Source organism: Rhineura floridana, chromosome 22, assembly GCF_030035675.1.
Source record: "Rhineura floridana isolate rRhiFlo1 chromosome 22, rRhiFlo1.hap2, whole genome shotgun sequence".
NCBI classification, from domain to species: Eukaryota; Metazoa; Chordata; class Lepidosauria; order Squamata; family Rhineuridae; genus Rhineura; species Rhineura floridana.
In genome coordinates this window covers 11,044,457-11,068,020 of record NC_084501.1, presented here as the reverse complement: position 1 = coordinate 11,068,020, position 23,564 = coordinate 11,044,457, and the positions used below count along the sequence as shown (strand labels likewise).

Here is a 23,564-nt window from a genome sequence, read left to right as displayed (position 1 = left end):
GGGAAGGAGGAATAAATATTGTGCTCTCTAAGGGTGCTTCCAAATGGAGGGTTAATATTATAAATGGGTGATTGAGATATCGCAACTGGGTCATTGGCAAGAGGCTTAAAAAAAATTTAGAAGATTTGCCCCAGAAGAGGTAAATCCAGATTAAGGGGAGAGGTGGGATACAGGCTGGCATTTTGACGGCAATGTCATGCAGATGCTGCAGAAACTCATCTGGAAGCATCCCCAGTTCTTAACCACCTATGGAAAAGTCTACATTCTGATGAAATGAAATGGACTGCCTTCAAGTTGATTCCGACTTATGGGCGACCCTATGAATAGGGTTTTCATGGTAAGCTGTATTCAGAGGTGGCTTACCATCGCCTTCCTCTGATATATCTTGAGAAAACCCAGTAAGTACTACTCGGGTGAGATCCTTTGTGACTGAATTAATCAAATTTCTGTGGTCCTCCTAAATCTCTCTTTTTAAAAAAGAAATCAGTGATTGTGCACTTGTTTGGAAACTGTGGAACTGATGGATGCTCAACGAGATAGAGAGCTTCTTTTCTAGATTAGGGGAAAATATAAAATATTGTAAAGACAAGGAACTGAGGCTCATTTATTTGGCCATTGACCGTATGATGCTGAGGTGGGATTTGAACTCAGCACAACTCTATATGGCAGTGTGTCTATATAATAACCTTTTTCAGACTGACCTTTCATTTTTTGGCAGCTGTCGTATATTTCCCCCTTACCTGACCCCAAGCAACGGCAAACAAATATGCTACAGGCCAGACATGGGGGAAATTGGCCTTGTACTTGTTGCTGAACTACAACTCCCACTTGCCCCAACAAGCACGGCCAATGGCCAGGGATGATGGGAGTTGTAGTTCAGCAACATCCGCATGGCCAAAAGTTCCCCACACCTGCTACGGTGTTGTCTATGCAACACGCAGCACTCTGTGGTTCCATTGCTGTGCCAAAGAATTGTGCAAAAGGCTGGAGCCTCCTTGCGAAATTGGGCTTCACTGGTAATTTCCTTCAAAACTTTTGCGTAACTTGTGGCAGGGGGGAGGGAGAAGAGATTTTTCGTTCAAAACACAGGGCACACTTCCACCATATGATGGATTTTTAACCATTAGGTACAGAGGGCCAGCTCTGCTGTTAGGCAGAGTGAAGCAGACGCCTCCGAAAGCAAGAGCTTGGGAGCGTGGGATAATAGCAAGGGGTTAGAGAGCAGAGGGAGGTGTGTGGGGGCCGTGCTGCCTGCCTTGAATGCCCCCAGGTTGCAAGGGAGGATGCCGTCCTGTTGCCAGTGTTGCAGATTCAGCTGCCAACCCCGTTGAGTTTTGCACGTGGAATGGAGGAAGACTCCATCTTGCCCTTCACTTTACACAGCAAAACATTTTGGACCATCCCTGGTTAGTCACAATTCAAGCATACACCTTTTTTTTTTTTCCATTGCAAAAATATCCTCAGTGTGCTTCTGATAATGGGACGGGAATTTTCCCACTGGACACGTTAAAATTTCAGAAGGAAAGAAAGGAAAAACTGCCTGCAACATCTCCGATTTACCTTCTTTTTCTTTTTTTTTGGCATTGATAGCATTTTTGCATCCAACGTATTGCTGGCAAAGTAGCTCCATTTCTCTCTCTCTCTTTACAAATAACTATATATATATCATTTTATATAAATAGGTTTATATATTTTAATAGATATTTATTTCTGTAGAGAGGAAGGTACTCTCTCCCTCTTTCTCAATGTATATAACAACCATTTTCAGACTTTGTTCCTATAAGAAACCATCTTAGGCCCACAATAACATGACTCCTTTAAAAAGAGCCAATCCCCCCCAAACCCTCCCCAGTGACCCACACAATACTATCTATTTAGCCAGAAGTAGCTGCAATTGGTTAGAACAGTTTCAGCACAGCTATGGGCCCCCATCCCACAACTCCAAACAGCATCAGTTTTGGAGGCCTCTTGGAGACAGAAATCATTGGCCTCCTACCTGCCCCCCACAATCCCAAAATCCAGACCCTATAACCTGGAAGGTTCCTGGTGACTCAAATGACAAGAGAACACAGAAAAGCAAATGCCAATCTCTTTCTCTCCAGAATGGATCTCCTTTGGCACTTGTGATGAGGTTGTTCCCAGCTCCAGGAGTTATAGGACTGACTTTCCCTCTAAGGGCACTTTCAGCCTGGCACTATTTTCAGGAGGAAATCAATCACACATCAGCAAAGTCAGGTTGCACAATTGGATGGGTTCTGGAGCCCGCCCAAAATTAACCTGCTTCTCCAAAAGATCGGACCTTCTGCAATAAGAAAGTGACCTGGAAATGCATTGAAAAGTGTGGGTGGGATTAATACTTGCTTGACACAACCTCACGTAACCTCCCCTCAAACAAACACGAATGAATGCTCAATAAATAGCCAGTGTTATCTAACCTTCCTCCAAAGGAATGCTCAATAAACAGGTCATTTGGAAGTGACCTAGGTCTACAGAACTTTTCAGAAATGCGCTGTCAGTTTTGTCTATATTTACTCAGATATTTGGCCTGTGCTTCATTCTGGTGGATAAGCGTGTTAAAAGCCCAGTTTGCAAATGTGTTAGCTTTACAAAGATGCAACCCCTCATCCCTGATGAGGTGCTTTTTTCAATATAGAATATCTCTCTGTTGGACCTGATTGGTGCACAATGACTTGTTTTTTTCTGTCAAAGACAAACAATGCTGGCATCTTTCCTTTTAGAAACCTTTTTATCTCACACACAAAGTCCTTTCTCAGCTCAAAATGGCAGCAGGGGGGAAATACCACCGTTGGGAGTCTAGATCAAAGTTCTCCAAAAGGATGGGTCGTCTTTCTTACCCATCCCCTTGGCTTCTAAGTTCAGCATTTCTGATGTTGATAATTTACAGTAATGATAACAACTAATACAGCAGGTCTGTTGTGATCAGAGGTTGTTTAAGAAACTGGGCGGCCCAGTGGGATTAAGGAGACAGAAACACCTGCATTCATTTCAGACTCTACCTGTATGCTGTGTACTGTTTCCAAGAAATACTCATGCACCATCGGCTGCCAGGCAGCTAAACAGTCATCGATCACCCTTTAGTTCTGGGAGTGGAAGCTTTCTAGTTTTCAAAATATGGATCATGACCACATAATAGAGTAGTACTAGTGAACATGCAGGACAAGACTCTCCTGCTGGAGAGGACTTTACAAACGGAATTCAACGTCCTGGAGACTCTACCATACTTGCAAAGCTTCAAAACGAAATAGGCTTGTCGTCATTTTCCACCTCCCCAGTTAACAAAGGGCTTCATAACTGGAGTAATCAAGCTTCCAGGTTAGAGGTCACATGGGAGTTCTTAAGGCATTACTTTTTTTATAGGGCACCACTGCTTTAATATCAAGTACTGGGGTGTTTAAAAACTTTAAAAACTTTAAGGGCTATTTATGAAAGACATTTAAAAAAAAAAAATCAAACACGGTTCTGTATCACAGAAGGAAGAACTTCAGTTTTGTTGAATGCAAAAGATTCCCAGGTATACCTGCTATGGACATGTTTTCCAGCTTCATTTGAGGTATCCAGCAGCGACCACAACTGAACATAATCTGCGCAAGGGCGTTAGTAGGATTAAATCTGGGAATTCACAGAGTCTGGTGTTGTGGGGCATTCCTTTTACTCTAAATGTGTCAGGTGTTGTTCTTTGTTGATCATATATCCATATTTTGGAGGCGAGGTTGGGATTAAGCGCTTCTCATAGTGAGAGAGTTTCTAAGGCAAACAAAAGGGGGGAAATGAAAACTCCAAACGTTTATATAAAATATGCCATACTGCACAGTTTCCTTTATCTTGGAAAGATGTATTTCTGGTGGTCTATATTCAGTTGCCTCCTAGTTGCCATCTGGCAGTTCCTGAACAATGAGTCCACCTTTATTTGTATTTTTAAAAAAGAACAGGATGAAAAATACATACATCAGTTGTTGTTCGTTGAGGAGAACTTTAATTCTGGTGTAGACTGAGAGCTGCTGTGTCGAGAGGGAAGCTAACGTTGCATTCTCTTAATAGATTCCTAAACAGAAGAACAGATTGCTCAATCTGTAGCTTGAGAGGGTATCAGGAAAGAAGAGAAATGCAACCAGGGAAGGGAATGAAGGCAGCATGGAATGACTAATGACGACACTGAGCCTAAGACTCCTGCAACTTTGTTGGCCTCACAAGTCCTCAGAGGAATCAAACGTTGCTGATGCGGACACTCAAGGGGGTGCCTTCCCTCTCTGCTTTCTCCCGGAAGGATTCCTCTAGCTTCAGCTTCTCAGGGTCTCCAAACCGCACAGTCTCGTGCAGGCAGCAAGGAGGCGACGCTTTTACCACCTGTTCAAACAGGCTGAAATCAGCGACGTACTTCCCGCTGGCTGAGAGTGAAATGACAGGGCTAAACTCATAGCCCCAAAGGATCTCCTCGGGTAGATAGGAGGTCCGCACTTGGCACGTCGCACTGGTGGATTCCACGGTGCCACTGAGAATGACCACAAGCTCAAAGTCTCCTTCTCCCGTGCGCAAGGCCAGGTCCCGAAAGGGGCTGTTTTCATTCACCACGTGGTAGAACGTGAGAGGCAATATGAGGAAGGGGCTATCCGAAGAAGTGTCCACCTGGAAATCCACGTTGACCTGGTTGAGTCGGATGTTCTCACCTTCCTTGGTGAGGTAGGTCTGGAGGAGTTTGCCAGTCACCTGGCAGCCAATGAGTAGACTTTTGCGCATGTTGGCCACTCGGATCATCAAGCAGGTCTTGCCATCGTGCTGTGCCACCACAGCATTCTGGCTAAACTTGATGGTCTCTGCCCTCTTTTTGGGACGGGCAATTTTGGCCAAGAACGTACCAGTGATGAAGATCTCCATGATCGTGGTAAGGACCAGCTGGCTAATGAGCAAGATGATGGCCAACGGGCACTCCTCACTGATGTAGCGGAAGCCATAGCCAATGGTGGTCTGGGACTCCAGGGAGAAGAGAAAAGCCCCGGTGAGCGTGTGGACTTGCATGACGCACGGCGTGTGGTTGGCAGGAGGGTCAAATTCTAGCAGGTCCCCGTGCAGCATGGCCACCAGATACCAAATCACACCAAAGATGAACCAAGTCCCAGCAAATGAAGCAGAGAAGAGAATCAGCTTGTAGCGCCATTGCATGTCAATGAAGGTCGTCCACAAATCCTTCAGGTAGAGGAACCTCTTGTCAGCGATGTGCTCCATACGGACGTTGCTCCGCCCATCCTTTGTCATTACCCGCCTCTTACGCAGGGTGGAGCCAATCAAGGGGCGGCTGTCAGTCTGCGTCGTCTGGCTATAATACACCTTGGTTGCAGAGGTCATCTGGATGGTGGCCAGTGGAGAAAGGAAGAGGCCAAAAGGAAAGAGGAGAGGGTTAGATGGAAAGCTAACAAGGAATAAACTATGTTTGTTGACACATTATCAGCCGTGTGGAATTAGTATTAACCAGAAACCAAAATCCTTACAGACTTGCAAAGTATTTATTATTATTATTATTACTATTATTATTATTAATTATTATTATTATTATTATTATTGCAAAGTAGGACCTTTTCACTGGTGGCTCTTCATTTGTGGAATGCCCTCCCCAGTGAGGTGTGTTCGTCTCCAACATTATTTTTTAGGAGGAATTTGAAAACATTCCTTTTTACCCTGGCATTTGATGGCTGAAGGAGATTCTTCCAGGCAACTTGGATATCACTTAACAGAAGAAAGCTTTTATCTGCGATTGTTTTTAGAATGCTTTTTTTTTGTGGTTGTTAATTTTTTTTGTTTTCTGTCCTGGGCTCCATCGGGAGGAACAACAGGATATAAATGTAATAAATAAATAATATTAGGTGGACTGATTATTAAAACCCAGGATGCTCAAAAGGTGACTGTCCTTCATCTCTGGATAGGAAAAATCTCTTTCAGTTATCTCTTAGGGATAAACCAGGCCAGCCTCCTGTAACCTAGTGCTCTCCAGATCTTATGGGATTCCAACTGCCATCCAATTGAAAACTTTTAAAACTAGGCTCTTCAATTCCAGGAGTCAGGACAAGAAATGGATCCCAATCCAGAGGAGATCCTCTCTCTCTCTCTCTCTCTCTCTCCGACACACACACACACACCCCTTATCCTTAATGTCTCTTACAGAACCAGTATGGTGTCGTGCTCAGAGTGCTATGGGCACACCTAGATTCAAATCATCACTCAGCCGTGAAGTTCACTAGGATGTCTTGGGCCAGTCATTCCCAGCCTAACCTCCCTCACAGGGTTGTTGTGCAGATAAAATGGGAAGGAAGGACCACGTATGTCATGATGAGCTCTTTAGAGCAGGGAACATCTGTGGCCCTAGAGATGTTGGGCTCCAACTCCTATCACCCCTGAAAATGGCCAACGCTGGCAGCTGGGCTGATGAGAAGTGGCGTTCAGTCAGCAACGTCTGGAGGCGGCCACAGGGGTTCCCCAATCCTGGCAGAAGTATTTTGTTGCATTTAAAACTAGTGTCACAACCGCATCAGCCCTTTGATCCACCAGGTGTCCCCATAACACCAAGTATGATGAAGTTGCAAAGTTGAGCCTGCAGGCCTTATACAACAAACAGACCACAAGCCAAGGTGTGTTGTGTACCTTCTGGGTGGAGCACGTGCCTTTTTAAAGCCCCCCCCTTCCAACCTTTCCTCCGGGCAAGGTTCTGCAGACTCTGGTTGCATAATGACACTCCCCTGGCTGCTGATTTAGGGTGATCAACCTGAAGAAGGGCAGCAGGGCTTGAGAAACACGTCGAGCCAAATGATCTTTGAGGTCTCCTCTCTCTTCACCTTAGTCCAGCAATCTGCTTAAGAACACCAGAAGAGCCTGGCTGCTGGTTCAGGCTGAAGGAAGCCCATCTAGTCCAGCATATGTTGTTCTCACAGTGACCAACCAGATGCCCATGGGAAGCCTGCAAGCAGGACTGGAGTGCAAAGAGCACTCTATCCCCTCCTGCGGTTTCCAGCAGCTGGTATTCAGAAGCATACTGCCTCGAATTGTAGAGGCAGAGCATAGCCATCGTGGCTAGCATCCTTTGATCCTGTTATCCTCCATGAATCCATCTAATCCCCTTTTAAAGCCATCCAAGTTGGCAGTGATGACTGCCTCTTGTGGGAGCGCGTTTCATACTTCAGCTGTATGAAGAAGCACTTTCTTTTGTCTGCCCTGAAACTACTGCCAAACTTCATGTCATTAAGCCCCCCCCCGTGTTCTAGTGTTATGTGAGGGAGGGAGGAAAAAATGATATCTTCATGCGATTAATAATTCTATAAGCCAGTCAGCTTCTGATTTTCTTCCTACATGAGAAAGCCCCAAACCTTGATGCTTTTCATAACAGGGAAGGTTCCCCAAACTGTTCCTTCTGGGTTCGCCCTTTTCTGCACTTTATTCCAGTTCTATGATCACTTCTTTTTTCAAAAGAGGGAGCAACAGGAACTGTTTACAGTACTGCAGATTTGTCCACATCTCAGATTAGCAATGCTAATTTGTAAGGTAAAGGTGTCCCCACATTTCAAGCATTTTGCACTGTCCTGATCTCCTTGTTTCGAAAAAGGCTTTGCTGAGTTGGAGAAGGTTAAAAAGAAGCCAAGGGGGTTCAAGGGGGTGGATCACTTCCTTCCGTAGAAAGGCGTAGGTACAGGTACGCTTAGCCCGGCTGAGGAAAGACTGAGGTGAGACAGGATAGCGGCCTCCAAATATCTGAAGGTCTATCAGTCATGCAGAAGATGGAGAAGACTCTAGCACCAGTAGGTGGGAATGGAATCAGATTTTGGCTAAATGTTCGACATGGAACGGAGACTGCCTCTGGAGGTGGTGGACTGTCTTTTCCTGGAGGCATTTAAGCAGAGTCAGGACAGCTACCTGGCAGGGGTGTTATAGTTGCAGGACCCTGTGTTTTGCAGCAGGTTGGCCTAGATGGCCCCCAAGGGCATTCCCACAGTCCTAACTACGGTGCAGGGCTGCCTGAGCTCCTCATTCCCTTAAGGACATGCTTCTATTGAGTCAGGCCATTGGTCCATCTAGCTCAATGTTGTCCACACTGACTGGCAGCCCTACCCAGAGATGCCACCTGGGACTGAACTTGGGACCTTCCGTGTGCAAAGCAGGTGCTCTGCCAATGAGGACATCAGAAGCTGCCTTCTACTGAGTCCATCTACCTCAGTGTTGTCCACACTGACTACTGGTTCTTCAGGATTTGAGGCAAGGGAGTCCCATCCCCCCGCCCAGCCATACTTGGAGATGGGACCTTCTACACACAAAGCATCTGTTCCACCGGTGAGCTGTGGCCCTTCTTCTGAATTGCCCTGCAGACTTTGTGTCAGAAGAGAGGATGCTGAACCCTTCGCCTGGCCTGGTAAAGCAACACTTCTGTTCTGCAGCTTCACTTCTCCTGAACCAGCCTGCTGCCGTGTCTTGTCGGAAGCAGGAATATCCACTAGGCAGCCCCACTTCTCTGACACAAAGCAACATTTGTCTCTTGGTCCGATCATTTATGGCCCTCTCAATGCACCGCTTTTCTTCACACTAAGCTCTCCTTTTATAACCTCCCCTGACATCCAATTTTTCACGCAGATGGAGGAGCGCTGCTGGGGTGGCCACTTTGGACGCTGCCAGAGTCTGCCCCCCGCAGTTGGAATCACGTTGACAGCGCCTACTAAAATAACCATTTTGCAGGGTGTGTGTGTGTGTGTGTGTGAGAAGCCACAAGCCATCCTTCCCCAACCTGGTGCCCTCCAGACGCTGTGGACCACCGCTCACATCAGCCCCAGCGCTGTTGAAATGGGAAGCTGCAGAAATAGCTGGGGCAATTTGTCCATTTTGGTTTCTCTCAGCTGAACATTTTTCCAGTGTTCAGGTGCCCACATTTCCACATCAGTTTGCAATTTAAGAAAAAGTCCTCGTGAATATTCACCAGCATTTCAGCACTAATTTCTCTTAATATGTACACATTTGCAGAGGATGTTTCCCCTAATATTTATACTCTCCCTAATCGGATGCATTTTGCATGTCATTTTCAGTAATATATGCATTTTTATGCACACTTTATCCTAGTTTATGCATCTGAGGACACATTACTTGGCTGGAGAACTGCATTGCATAACTCACAGTTGTGTTTCGATTCATTTATTGTTTGAGAAGGTGCAAATTAGGTAAAAAGAGAACTGAATCAAATTTCTTCCCCCTCTCCTGCCATCCTTACTTGCAGCAAAGAGTGTGGTGCTTGGATTCCAGGGGGTGAGCAGAAGGTGGCTCAGCCCCCTTACCTCGTGCAACATTTCCCCCAAAATTTGATCCCTGAGAGAGGAGTAAACGCCTTTGCTCTAGATCAGAGAGGGATCAGTGATTCAAGCTGATATTATTGTATAGTTCCCTGACACAATGTTTTGAAACTGTTTGCATTTTTGTAAGCATTCTCTACATCTTGCTATTGTAAACCACTTTGGACATAATTACATGTATTCATGGAAATATAAACTGAGCATTGTGCAGTCCTATTGAACCCAAGGCAGGCTCAAGACATTTTTGGCTGTGTTCAGCATTTCCGTCTACTAGTACCAAGGCTCTTGTGCGAGCAGACATGTGAATTTTAATGTTTAAAACATTTAGGGGGTGTGCTGGGCTGTTGTTGTTGTTAGTTAGTTAGTTAGTTATTATATAGGGTCGCAGCCTAAGTCTCAGGTGAGATACCCTAACAAGCTAGATTTCCAAGCGAGTCAATCCACAGCTTACAAGGAAAGAGTTGAAAGGGAGAAGATCAGGTGCTGATCCTGAAATCTTGGTGTCTGTTTTGTTTTGGATTTTACTGATTATGTTTTTATTGTATATTGCTTTGTGTTTTTATGACGTGATTGCCCTTTCGCAGAAGTGAAAAGCACTATACAAATTTCCTAATTAACAAATAAATAAGAAAGGGTGGGGGGGACACAAGCTTGGTGGAAGATTCCTTTGATTCCAAATATGGTGGCCTGGAGACTTCCCGTTAAATGTACAATAATCTCCCATGGAAGTGGAATAGATTCTGCAATGAGATTCTGCAACCATCTCCCTCTCTCTCTCTCTCTCTCCTTCCATCCATTCCTCCTTCCAGCCTCTGAAATATTCTGCATTTTAGGGAGGAGGGAGATGAACAAACACCCTTGAAAGCCAGCCAGAAGAAGTCAGGAGGAGTGAAACCACGCCGGACCAGGCTCTGCCACCTCTCATACACAGAGCCACGCGGTGCCGGCCCTGTAGAGGGCATCCTGTCCATTGCTCCTCCTTCTGTCTGTGGAGCTAAATAAATAAACGGGGAAATAAAAGCTGGCAGAGAGACAAGCCCCTGTGTGTTTCCGATTGAGTCACTCACTGCCCGTTCTTTATTTGCCCCCCTCCCCTTTAACCTTGTTCCCTGCAAACAGAAAACAACCCCCCCCAACTCGGAAACAAGAAAGACCCTTTTCATCCTTGCATGTCAACGTTTCGAACCATCTCACTGAAGCAAAGTGCTTAGATGGTCCCCACTGAGGCTTTGCCCCCCCCATGGTGCTTTCTTTCAGGCGAAGAAGGCCAGAGAACGCATTTCCACTCCTTAAGCCCCGCAATCCCCCTGACACCTCTCCTGAGGAGCTGTTTGCCTGTCCATCTCTCTGACCGCTGCAAAAAGAGCCCCGTGTTCCTTGCCCAGATTCACTGGCATTGAAGATTTCCTCTTGGCTATTTTGTGACATACCAAGTATCTTGCAAGGGGAGGGCTGAGCGGGGACAAATTTCCCTTTAGTCAAGAATTAAGGGTAGCCAAGATGGTGCCAAGGGACAGTCACAGTCCTAAGAGCCCAAACAGAGGTGTGGGGTTTGTTGGGGGGGTGGTTAGTTCCCTTGGTCTGACTTGGCCACAACATTGGAGTTTTCTGAGGCCTCCAGATGAGTCATCAAAAAATGGCCAAACTTCCCCTGGTGAAATCTTTCCTCAAAGAAAAGGATCCATTTCCTTTCAAGGTTCCCCCTCAAGCTACCAGTCCTGCCTTCCAAGAAGCCAAGAGCATTGAACTGTTGAACGGGAGCCCTCCCCCCAAACCCACATAATCCAGCTACCTCACACCAAAGTCCCACCAAAGTTCCCTGCCATCCTGGGAAATCAGACATCATTTACACACGCACGTGGCAGTGGTATCTTAGGTAACTCTCTGCCTCTGAGGAGATGTTTTCAGAGGACCGGAATGAGGGCAAAGCCGGAATAAGGGAAATTAAGGACATGGAGGAACTCACAGGCAGGAGGATCTAGAGGGGAGCAGCCTTATGCTGACCACTGACCTGTTAGTCAGGCCCTCGGTGGAGCATTTAGCTCACTGCCACCTGCTCATTGGCAGCAGCTCGCCACAGTTTCAGTCACGGCACCTTCCCAGCCCTACCTGGAGATGCCATCGGGGACTGATCCTGAGGCATTCTGCATGCAGCGTGGGTGCTCAGCAACTGAGGTTTGGGCCCTTCAACAAGAAAAGAAGTTTGGCCATTTCCTTGTACCAAGTTGAAACAACAAGCCACAACTTTGAAAGTTTCTAGTCCTTTGGGATGCTCCACAGACAGAGAAAGCTTCCACCGTCCTGCCCTTGGCACCTTTTTCTGCACCAAGCGCATCCTGCCTTTATGGGAACCACCTCCCTCCTGTACCTACTAACATGCCGCCTGTCCTTGCAATAGCCGCTTCACCCATTCTGCTGCGTCCAGATGGTTCAGGGTACCACCACCACACTGGTGGAGCAAACACTGCAGCAAAACTGACAGGCTTTCATTTCACCAGGGCATCCTTCCATAGGCTTAGACATCAAGCCAGTTTTGGGGGTGGGGAGGGGGCAATGCCAAAGCTCTGGCAATGGACCTGTCATCCCCCCTCCTCCATCATTTATCTGAAGCCTTGGCAGCAAATAGGCAGTAGATCTTGTTCCATGTAACCTTGTGCCTGGGACAGCCTCCAAGCAAATGTTTTTAAGGAAGAGATGTTTAGAGTTACAAAAGAAAGAAAGAACGTGAATTTGGAACCAATCTCCATGTGGGGCCAGAGAAGGAAATCTGAATCCTGCAAGCTTCTGGACCAGGTTGCATTCATGGGAGGAACCTGAGGGACACAGAAGAAGCTTATAGTCTGCAGCAGATGGACAAGATGGGCGTTGCGGGTGACAAGTCTTAATTTGAGCTGGGCCTCCATGCTAGGAGAGGGTTTGGCCCTGGAGTGCTATGGAATGGACGAGAGAACTCCGCTGGGCAGGGGACGTTCCCAGCTCTTGTCGGGCTTTCAGGGATTGAATTGGCTGGGATTTTGTCAGTGTTACTGACTTAAAAGTATAATGCCATTTTTTAAAAAAATTAGTTGATTATTTTGTACTGTATTTGATTTTAATTTTGTGTGCTGTTTGGAGATTTATTTTAAAAAATGTCTTGTCTTTGAGTTGCGCTTGGCTTATTTTCTTGATTACTACTTGACCTCCACGTTGCACGTTGTTTCTAAGATTCCTTTATATTGTATTGGATTTTTATATGGCATATATTGATTCAAGGCTTTTTGGTATTGCAGCTTATTTTTCTTTCCTACGCAGTTTTGACCGTCTTTTGTATGACCCTTTCTGTATGACTTTTCTGGCCTCTGCTGTACAGTGTTCTGAAATTCTGCTCTGTTGCATTTGCTTTCTGGGTCTGGGTGCATCGCTTTGAAGATTTTTTGAATATAAAGTGATTAAGACATTTTCTAAACGAATGAATTAAATAAACAAATCTGGGACCTTCTGCATGCAAAACAGATGCTCTGCCACCCCTGGGACCCTCTTATTCCTATGACTGTGGTTTCTTTTCATTGTTTTGATACTGAATTTTAGACTGGAACCCACCCTGGAACCTCTGGCAAAGGGCAGGATATAAATATAAATATATAAAAATATAAATGCCACTCAGCCACTGCCTTTCCATATCACAGGCACACACATTTCAGTCCAGCATCCATTGCAGGGGGCAGGGGGGGGGAAGTACCTCTAAGCCTGAACTTCAACTAACAGCAAATCTTCCTAAATCCATTCTTACCATCAGTCAGGAGTATAGTTATCCAGGGTTGCAGGGCAGTCATAGACCCCTTGTTTTTTGGGGAGCAGGATCTCAGCAGGGTCCCTTCGTACAAGCTAATCAGCATGAAAGCGGAACATGTCAGAAGAATCTCCTCACTTGGCTAACAACATGCTTCCTTCTCCATGGAGCCAATCAGAGTGAAAGGAGGTGATTCAGTCACTGAGAAGACTCTTCTCAATAGCTAACACAAACCTCCCCTTGCATGCCGATGGGCTTCTAGGGTGTTAGAAGTGCGTTTCATTGCAAAGTACTTTGGTATCCCAAATCCGAGTCCCACACTTGGCTTCATTTCAGAACTCTTAAAATCAAAAGGTTTCTGGGCACATTTAGGCCCCAGACAGACAGAGAGAGAGGTGAGTTTTTTCAGCGGGGCAGGGAGCCTATCCACACAGTAGTTTTATTCTGGTTCTGTAATTATGTAATTGCAGGAGAGACAGTGAATCCTGGGTGGGCATGGTGGGATTATCAGGAAGAGACCCTGCACTTCTGAACTGGCCACTGCACCACTACCATCAGTCCAAACACCCTCCTTCGCTGGGGCTTCCTCACTCTGCTGTTATAGCCTGCAGGGCAACCTCAGAGGAACTGAGGCTTACAATGGCCGCATGCACACTAGCCCATTTGTAACGCAAAACATTTGTTTTTCTCAATCCAGAATCATTCATGCTTGTCCTCAGCCTACTGCTTTCAATCGAGATTGATTCCAAATCCTGCCATCCACAAAGGTGGGTATGATTTGAAAACCTTCCCTTTGATTGGGTTGATTATCCACGCCTTTCCCTCTCTGCATGTGCCCCAGGTAAATGAAGAAGGGGGTGGTGATGGCAATCTTGGGGTATGCCCACAACATTGTTGTCGGGACTCCCTAAGTCAATTTGCATCTGTTTTCAAATGAAGACCCTGCATGCGGGGTCATGCAGAATCAATCTCTAATGAGCTTTGTTTTCCAGAATGAAGCCAGTTTCTTAAAAAATGCTTTTCAGGGGCAAAAATAAAATAAAATGCAATGGCTCTAGATTGTGTGTGGACTACACAGAAAAAGAAACAAGTACTCAGTCTCCTTTGGATCAAGGATAAAATGCCATTTATGGATGGAAAGATCTGCCCATGTTGACTCTCTCAGTTCCTCATTTTTCCAATCTTAAATTCAGTTCTCCAAAGTTTCTGCAGCAATTTGCATTAAAACAACAACAACAACAACCCCTCATGAACATTCTCCAGCATTTTAGTGCAACTTCCTCAAATAAACACATTTTTGTGGACAATTTTGACCAATGTACACATTGTTGCAAGCCATTTCTTGTCACATAGTGCATTCTTGCATGTTGTCTTCGCTCACACTCATCTATTCATTTTTATGCACATCTTTCCTTAAGATATGCATTTTTGCAAGCATTGTTTGGTTGGTGAACTACATCACAAAATTCTAGTCAGTGAGAATTTCAAAGGAGGGCTGTGTTCTCACACTGTTACAGAAACTGCGAAATGCATAGATTCAGCTTGAAATGCAGACTAAATCGCACGTCTCGCACGTCCCTGATGCCGGGTGTGCGTGGAAAGGCTGCTGCACATCCAAGAGCGCTGCTGCAAAGTATTTTTTAAACCCAGATGTGGATTTTGATACATGGCAGAGAGGGAGGCCAGGAGCTAGAAGAAGGCCGGCTTCATAATCTTCCTAAAGGACAGGACAAAGGTAGCATTGTGGGAGGGTAGATCAGTTTTCTCACCTGAAGACACGGGGATAGAGAGGATTTCTGGCTGGGGCAGGAAATGGAGAGATAAGGCAGAGAAAGGCAGCCTTACTTCACTGGATGAATGTCTGGGGAGGGGGGCAGGCAACTGGCGTTCCCCCTCCTGTTAGGATACCTGCCATGATGAGGGAGGGCATATATAGGAACATCCGAATCTGTCTTACACTGAGTTGGACTATTAAGGGCCCATCTGCCTCAGTAATGTCTACACTGACTGGCAGCAATGCTAGCCAGGGTTTCAGGCAGGAGTCTCTCTCTCAGCCCTACTTGGAGATGCCATTGGGGACTGAACCTGGGACCTTCTGCATGCAAAGCAGGTGCTCTATATACCAGTGAGCCTTGGCATTTCCTCTTCCTGTCTTAATCTGTTGTAGCCACAACAACAAAGGAACCTGAAGGCACCTTAAAGACCGAGGCGTTTATTGTCCCATGAGCATTTGGGACCCAGAGCCAACTTCATGAGATTCATCGCCAGGGTCAAGAATGCCTTGTGGGAGGCTGTCTATTCTCATACCAGAAGGAAACTCAGAGCAGAGAGCCCTCGCATTATCCTGCCCCCTGAGCCTATCTGACTGGCCCATTTGGCTTTGAAACTGTGGCCATTAATCCCAGCTGGAAGGTGCCCAGCCTGAACTCCTAGCCATCGGCTCTTGTTCAGTCTCTTCCCCGCCCCCGACACCCCAGCCCACCCCTATCCACAGCCTGATGAAAAGACCAGCTGAACCCACCCACCCCCATCTCTTTTGTCCAACTGTAGCTATACTTGGGCAGCACAATCAAGTCACTTCTTAAGCTCCCTGATAAGCTGGAAAATATCAGGTTGGCTAAGGGCATGTTCCCACGGAACATGGCCTTCCCTCAGGGAGCGTTTTATCAGCTCTGGGAAGAAACAGTGTGTTGTTCCTTGGAGATGGACGATTGCACCTTCCCAAAACCAGCCTGACCACTTTGTAGCGTTCCTAGCCAGTGGTGGCTGGTGCCCCTTGGGACTGGTGGGGCGGAAGGCAGGGAGCCCAACAGGAGGTGGCACCAGAGCCAACAACAGGCAGAGCCAGCTAAGTCAGTCACGTTGTTTCATTTCAATGGGTCTGCTATGAGTGGGACTAATTACAGGATACAGCCCTATGTTACTTCATGGGCCACTCCTGATGTCCTTTTTATTGTGCATTCACGATCTGTGCTCATAATGGTACAGTAATGCCTCAATTAAGGAATCCTCCAGGAAGGAAGCTCCTTTCAAGGGAGGTGTTTTTGAAAGGTGAAACTGGCAGGCTTTGCTATGGACAAACTTTCAAGCCTTTGGCTTTGCTTTAAGATGAATCTGACTAGTCTGTGCCTTTGCTTTAAGGTGAAACTGATCAGCCTGTCTCTTTGCTTTGCTATGGATAACTCAATAAGCCTATGCCTTTGCTTTGCTAGGGTGAAACTGACAACCTGTGTAGATCTCTTGCTTTCTCCAAGGGCTGGGGAGGGAAGGATCCAATATGATTCAGAGGAGGAGAAGCAGGGGAGTGGGAAGGATGATTTCAATACTGTTTGCACCTGCAAAAGTTTTGGGGCAGACATACTATCTCCAACTGCTGCATTCCCTGTAGTTTCCTGCTGAAATCCTGTAACTTTTCATATTACAAATGTTCACAGGGACAGGGATGGTGTCGCCCTGCTTTTGTTGCGCTATAGCCAGGGATGGAATGATCTTTGAGTTTCAGTTCTCTCCGCTTCTCATTTTTCAAATCTTAAATGCAGTTCTCCACATTTCTGCATCAATTTGTGATTTTTTAAAATCCTTATGAAGATACTCCCGCATTTTAGTGCAATTTTCTCCTAGTAAATACCTTTTTGTATGCAGTCTTGACTAATGTACACATTTTTTGCTAGCAAATTTATCCTAATATAATGCATTTTGTATGTCATTTTCAGCCATTATATTCAATTTGGGCACACTTTCCCGTAACATACGTATTTTTGTAAATATTGCTTGGTTGGTGAACTGCATCACAAAATTCACATAAGTGCAAATTTCAAAGGATGGCTTTGTTTCGGATGCTCAGAGTTTCAGAAAGTGCACATTTGATAAATTCAACTTGACATGCGAACTGAATCTAATTTCTCCCCCATCCCTAGCTATAGTGCAAGAGTGCCCTCCAGATTGCAATAATGTGGGAACATTAGGGAAGCATCACTGAACAGCTACTAAAGCAGAATAATGTGTGGACAGCCCAGTGTAAATCCATCACAAATGCACTAGTATTGCATCGGTGACATGCAGAAGACACCCACAAAACAACCTACCCCCTGTCTGAAGGGGCCCCTAATGTGCTGCCAAACCTCTTTGTGGCTGTATGGGGGTGGTATTGTTATTGATTTGTTATTGTTTATTGTTATGTTTTTATAGTGCATTTTATTTGTTTTGTTTTAACATTGTGCAAGTCACTTGGGGACCTTTGGGTATCAAGTGACTAATAAATCTTAATCATCATCATCATCATCATAATGCACACACATGCCAAGATCCCTGGGGTCAGGAATCAAAGCCAAGTAATGGAAGTTCAACTGAAACCAGCTGAAATGCAATCTGAAAGTTCGGAGGTGGGGGCAGTGTTGTGGTATAAATTGCTTGGGGACTGGCAGGGCAAGGACATAAAATTGGAAATTGAATTCTCCCCGCTGGTTTTGTTCTTGACTTCCACACATTCTGTTTTTTATTGATTGGTTTTATGTTAAATTATTTCTCTGCCACTTTTCCTGGCAATGCCCATCCAAGCTGCTCAAGACAATAGAAACTGCAATTGTAAATATATATTTAAAAAATCAGTATTACAAACACACACACACGAAATAGTAAAATGCATCCAGCTTCTCCATAACAAAACTTCCCCTGCAGCCTCAGTCCAGCCAAAGAGACAAGGATCACGCACAGAGGAAGGCCCGTTGAGACAAATACGTCTTTGAGGTCTTCTGAAAACTCCAAATTGTAACCACACTTGAAGTAGTTTTCAAGCATATTAAAGGGAATGTATATTTGACAAGATATAATTATCGTATACTGTGGGGGAGCTGGGACTTGCAGACCGTGGGCCAATCTTGGCCCATGGGGCCATTTTCCCCAAGTCACACCACCTGCCAATCAGCTGACATTACTCACTATACAGCACCCATACTATGGTTACCCCAAGGCCGACAGATCAGAGCTAGAGCAAGGGTGGGGAACTTTTTTTCAGCTTGAGGGCCACATTCCCTTCTGGGTGACCCCTCCCCCCAAGAGGCCACATGCCAGTAGCAGGCAGGGACAGAAGCAAACGTTAATAGGGTAACTAACATAAATCCAGGCCATGGAATTAATGGGCTCAAGTTGCAGGAAGCCAGAGTTCAGCTGAACATCAGGAAAAATCTCCTAACAGTTAGAGTGGTACAACAATGGAGCCAATGACCTAGGGAGGTGGTGGGCTCTCCAGTACTGGAGGCCTTCAAGAGGCACCTGGACAGGCACCTGTTGGGGATGCTTTAAGTTGGATTCCTGCATTGAGCAGGGGGTTGGACTAGATGGCCTTACTGGACCCTTCCAATTCTACTGTTCTATGATTCTCTAAGTGTTACCTTTGTACAGTGGGCTAGTGTCTACACACTCACCCCTCTCTATCCTCCATGCAGGCAAGCAAGAGTCATGATCAGCGTTCAAGGCAGGCAAAAGCACTCAGGGTGAGAAGCAGCCAATGAGAGGTGTGGCCTGAGGAGAGTTCTGACAGGTAGGCCTAGAGTGCCACATTTGGCCCTCGGGTCTGAGGTTCCCGACCCCTGTTCCTTGGGGGAATCTGGTATCAACTTCCACCAGCCCTCCCCTACCTGGTGCCCTCCAGATGTTCTGGGTTACAGTTTGCATCATCCCTGACCATTGGCCATGCTGGATGCTGGGGGGCTTCTGGGGATTGGGGTTCAACACTCCAGGAGGGCCCCATATTGGGAAAGGCCGGCCTAGAGCGGCTGGATGGGACCTTTGTCCCATTGTCTCCCATCCCTGAAATTGCAAGAAGCAGCACTTGTCAAAATACACCAAGAAAGGAGCCTATACACACACACACACACACACCACCTCTGTGCTGCATTTGGGCTGCCTGTTTTATTAAGCCCCTTCCAGGCTGATCCGCTTCCGAAATGCCAAAAAAAGCTGGAGTAGCAGAAGGCCCTGCAGAGAGCCATTAACATCTCACCAGCATTACACATTAACCACCTGTGCTCTGACCTGCATTAATTAGGGTAGGGAGCAAGGCAGTCATTTGGAAACATAGCTTGCACAGCGTGTAAAAGTTTATGCTGCCTGCTCTTCCGGAAGACTGTGGCAAAGAAGCATCTCTTTTATTTTTTGCTCGAGAGGACCTGCTTCCTCCAAATATCCCTCTGACTGCTGCTCTGGGCAAAGACATTCTCTTTCTGCTGAATTATCAGACACGGCTTTATGCCCTGCCTTCACCTCCACAGCCTAATGTTGTAAATTTACCTTACAGTCTTTTAAATGGAAACAAAACGTTCCTTGCGCAGTTATTTGAATTTCAGAATCTCACCCTTGGTGATCAGCGTCTTGAGAGATTTGGGGACCGTCGCTGCATAGTGATGTTTGTATCAACATGAACTGATGAAGGGGCTGTCATAGTTCAGCCGTAGAGCACATGCTTTGATTGCAGAAGGCCCCCGGTTCAGTCCCCGGAATCTGCAGGTAGGGCTGGAAAAGTTCTCTGTTAGAAAACCTGGAGATGCCCGGCCATTTCATGTAGGCAATACTGAGCTAGAGGGAACGATGGCCTGACTCCTTTGAAGGCATCTTGCTATGTTACTGCTTAAATCAGGAACCACAGGGACTAGAATCTTACTTGATTTTGAGGGCCATAGCTCAGTGGTAGAGCACATGCTTTGCATGCAGATTCCGTCCCTGGCATCTCCAGGTAATGTCCCCTGTCTGGAAGCCGGAGAGCCACTGCCCATCAGTGCAAACTATCCTGAGTGGCTTCCTATGTGTCCTACGGTTTTTAAATCTGTTTTTCTGTCACATCTTCCTCTTGAGAGAGGGCTGGCCATTCCCTGCTCCTTCCTCAGAGAACCAGAGATCCCAGCCTTCATTGGAGAAGCTGTGGGGTGGCTTAATTGGTTTACATATTTGTAGCAAGGAGGGCATCATCATATTCCGTTCCAGCCTGCAATCATCACATGCAGCACTGCTTCCCTTCTGCTGTAGTTTATTTTCTGCCAAAAACTACGTTATTTGTCTTGCTGCCCACTGTGGCAAAATCAGAGCTTGGAAAAGTTACTTTTTTTTGAACTACAACTCCCATCAGCCCAATCCAGTGGCCATGCTGGCTGGGGCTGATGGGAGTTGTAGTTCAAAAAAAGTAAATTTTCCAAGCTCTGGTTACATAACTTACATACATTTTTAATGTTCACCGCCCAGAGAGCTGTTGCTAGTCGGGCGGTATATAAGCTTAATTAAATAAATAAATAAAATAAGCAATTACGCAAATTACACTGGCATTATATGATTCCATCTCATTCATTTCAATGCAAATGAAAAGCAATGCAAAGGAAGTAATCAATTATGTGTCGTTTGGGGACTGAAAGCAACAACAACAGTGAATACCAATCACATTCGCTGGATTGATTTCCATTCCAGACATGGGACCAATGAGCCAACACAGGCAATTTCTGCTCCTGTTTCCATTTTTGTCAATCCTTCGACAGCCCTGGTTTGACCAAAGACAAGCAACCCAAAGACTGCTCGGCTAGAGTTCCCAGGATTCCTCGGCAGAAGCCGTGTGCTTTAAATGTATGGCGTGTTGCTCCAGAAAGCTTCTGGCTGAGCCGGCGCTGCAGACATTCCTCCTCACCCCTCACCTGAAACGGTGGGGATGCCTTCTCCCACTCATGGAGCAGAAACATCACACAACTTTCCTAGCCTTCAGCAAACTCTGGTTAAACTGTAACCCTGGGTGGCTTTAAAAGATTGTGCTGGAAATCAGATTCTTCCCTCAGGGCAACATGGTGGAACTTGGAACAAGAACCAGCTTGTTAAAGCCTGTGTTTAGACATCGAGGGACGAGGCGGAGGCCGTGGAGGGCATGTTGAGGAACTTAAGATGTACAAGATCAGCAACAATCGCCTGTGCGCTACAGGCCACTGTGTACACATACCATACACTGAAAGCACATTTCTCCCCCTCCAAAGAATCCTAGGACCTGTAGTTTGATAAGGGTGCTGGGAACTGTAGCTCTGTGAGGGGTAAACTGCAGTTCCCAGGTTTCTTGGGAGGGAACAAATGTGCTTTAAATGTGCTTTAAATGTATTGTGTGTCCACAGCTTTAATGAATCCATTGCAAAAGCAATGGGAAATCATAGGCAGTTTGCTTCCTGAGCTCATATTCCAAACCCACATCAAGGTCATAGCTTACCATGTTCCTTCCTGGCTGCCTTATATATGTTTTGCAAGACAGAGCAAGCTGGAATCTCTATAATTTTAGTTATTTATCCCAGTGGCTTATAGCCCACCTTTAGGATGCAGATCCTTCCAGGGTGGCTTACACCGCAAGAAACTTTAAACTGCATTTTAAAAACAACAACGTCATCACAAGCAATATCACCACGTAAGAATCCTTTCCACAGAAGATGGTAGAATGGACCTGTGATTAGGTAACAGCAACAAGGTCCCAGGCTGGACAGCCATCTGTTGGGTATGCTTTAACTTGGATTCCCGCAATGATCTCACAGGCCCTCACCTGCCCTAAATGCCCCATCAGACGCCGCCTTGCCTGCATTTGAGAACCCAAGTTCTACGCCAGGGAAAAAATGCAACTTTGCAACCTTCCTCAATGAAGTGAAGCCATGCACGCATGCAGGCAAATTTAGCCGCCTCTTTTTCCAGGTGGGCCTCTCATCCTGTCTGCAGAAGCCAAACTGTCTTTTGGTAATCCTCCTACTGGGAATCCCACACAAGCTTAGGCCCAGCGGGCAGAAGGCCTTTCCCATCCTGCCTCCGGGTCAGGCCTCCCAGCCCTGTGGGCAGCAGTGAAATGGGAGCCTTTCTCCACCCCCTCCCCGCCATGCTCCCCACTGAGGTGGCAGGATGCGCCCTGCCAAGAACTTGCAAACAAACCAGTGGCTGAAAGAGAGCAAGGGGGCCAGCGCCACAGAAGCAGAAAAGAGCGGCCAGCTGGCATCTCCCAGGGCCCACAAGGACATCTGCTTCCTCTGTGGGTGTCTCCTGCTCGCTCGTTCGCTCCTTCCTGGCCAAAGCCTCTTCCCAGCTCCCAGACTCTGAGCCTCATGGCAACATCAGCTTGGGACCCTCTCTCCTCTCTCCCCTTTCCTCACCAGGGTGCGGTGACTTGTGTCTTTTATCTCCCAGGGTTACGATGGCAGTGCCAGATGCCCCTGTAGCTTGGATCTAGGGAGGCACGGAATGCAACTGGGACTTGTTGTAGTGGAGACAGAATTGACAGCTCCCCGCTGCATCTCTGCAGAGGCTAGAAACCTTTAAGCTCATTGCTTCCAAAGGCGCTCTGGAAGGGACCTATCCAGGCTCCAGAATGGGGGGGGGGGGAGTGGAGAGAGAATGAGAGTGAGAGAGAAAATGCATCGAGGTGAAAGCATTTGCCTGTTTTGCAGGGGGAACAGCAAGACAGTGGCTCTTTTGTATGCCTTGCAGAGGAAGGGCCTGAATGAAGCTTCCAGAGACACAAAAAGAGCTTTGACAATCAAGAGTTCATTAGTATGCATCGAGGGGAGTCTGCTGCCTGCTCTCGCCCAATCTCCCCCTCTCCATCTCTCTCTCTCTGCCTCCAAAGAGGCGGTGCACTGTGTCACAGAGAGGTGAGCCATGCAAAAGTGTGCAGAAAGGGGGAGGTACCGCGGTGTGTGTGTGTAAAGAAAGAGGGCACCTAGATGCACAGTAACTAAATAAATAAATAAAGAGGCCTGCCTGCAAAAGTTGCATGACGACAAAGACTTTTGGTAGGTGGATCTTGCCACGGAAGGGTGAGAAGAAGCTGCAAGAGGCCAAAGAGTTGCTCTTGGACTCTTAAAAGGTTCCGGAGGGCTCCTGTCCTCCTCTTAGGGATGGGCGAGAAATTCGATCCAGTTCGCATTTAAAGCCGAATCGACCACATTTGCACTTTCCAGAACAATATGAGATCCGAAAAGCAGCCCTCCTTTGAAATTTGCATTTAATTTAATTTTGCAAGGCAGTTCACCAACCAATATTTACAAAATAGCATCTATGAGGGGGAAGTGTGCGTAAAAATGAATATGAGTGAAAATAACATGCAAAACTGGCATTATAGAATGAGAGATGACTTGCAAAAAAAGTGTACCTTTGTTGAAACGGCCTACAAAAATGTGCTTATTATTTATTTATTTATTTATTGCACTTGTATACCGCCCCATAGCCGAAGCTCTCTGGGCGGTTTACAGCAATCAAAAACATTAAAACAAATATACAATTTAAAACACATTTTAAAAACAATTTAAAACACAATTTTAAAATTTAAAACAATATAAAAACAATTTAAAACACATGCTAAAATGCCTGGGAGAAGAGGAAAGTCTTGACCTGCCGCCGAAAAGATAACAGTGTTGGCGCCAGGCGCACCTCGTCAACAAAATCATTCCATAATTTGGGGGCCACCACTG

At 46.2% G+C, this 23,564-nt stretch overlaps 1 protein-coding gene across 1 annotated transcript; it reads right to left on the bottom strand.

Moving 5' to 3' along the window:
* Positions 1-4,224: 4,224 nt before the first annotated feature.
* On the bottom strand, positions 4,225-5,361 carry KCNJ10 (potassium inwardly rectifying channel subfamily J member 10). The gene has a single exon (XM_061606000.1). It carries the CDS (start codon positions 5,359-5,361, stop codon positions 4,225-4,227), a length of 1,137 nt encoding a protein of 378 aa, XP_061461984.1.
* Between the last annotated feature and the right edge of the window lie 18,203 nt (positions 5,362-23,564).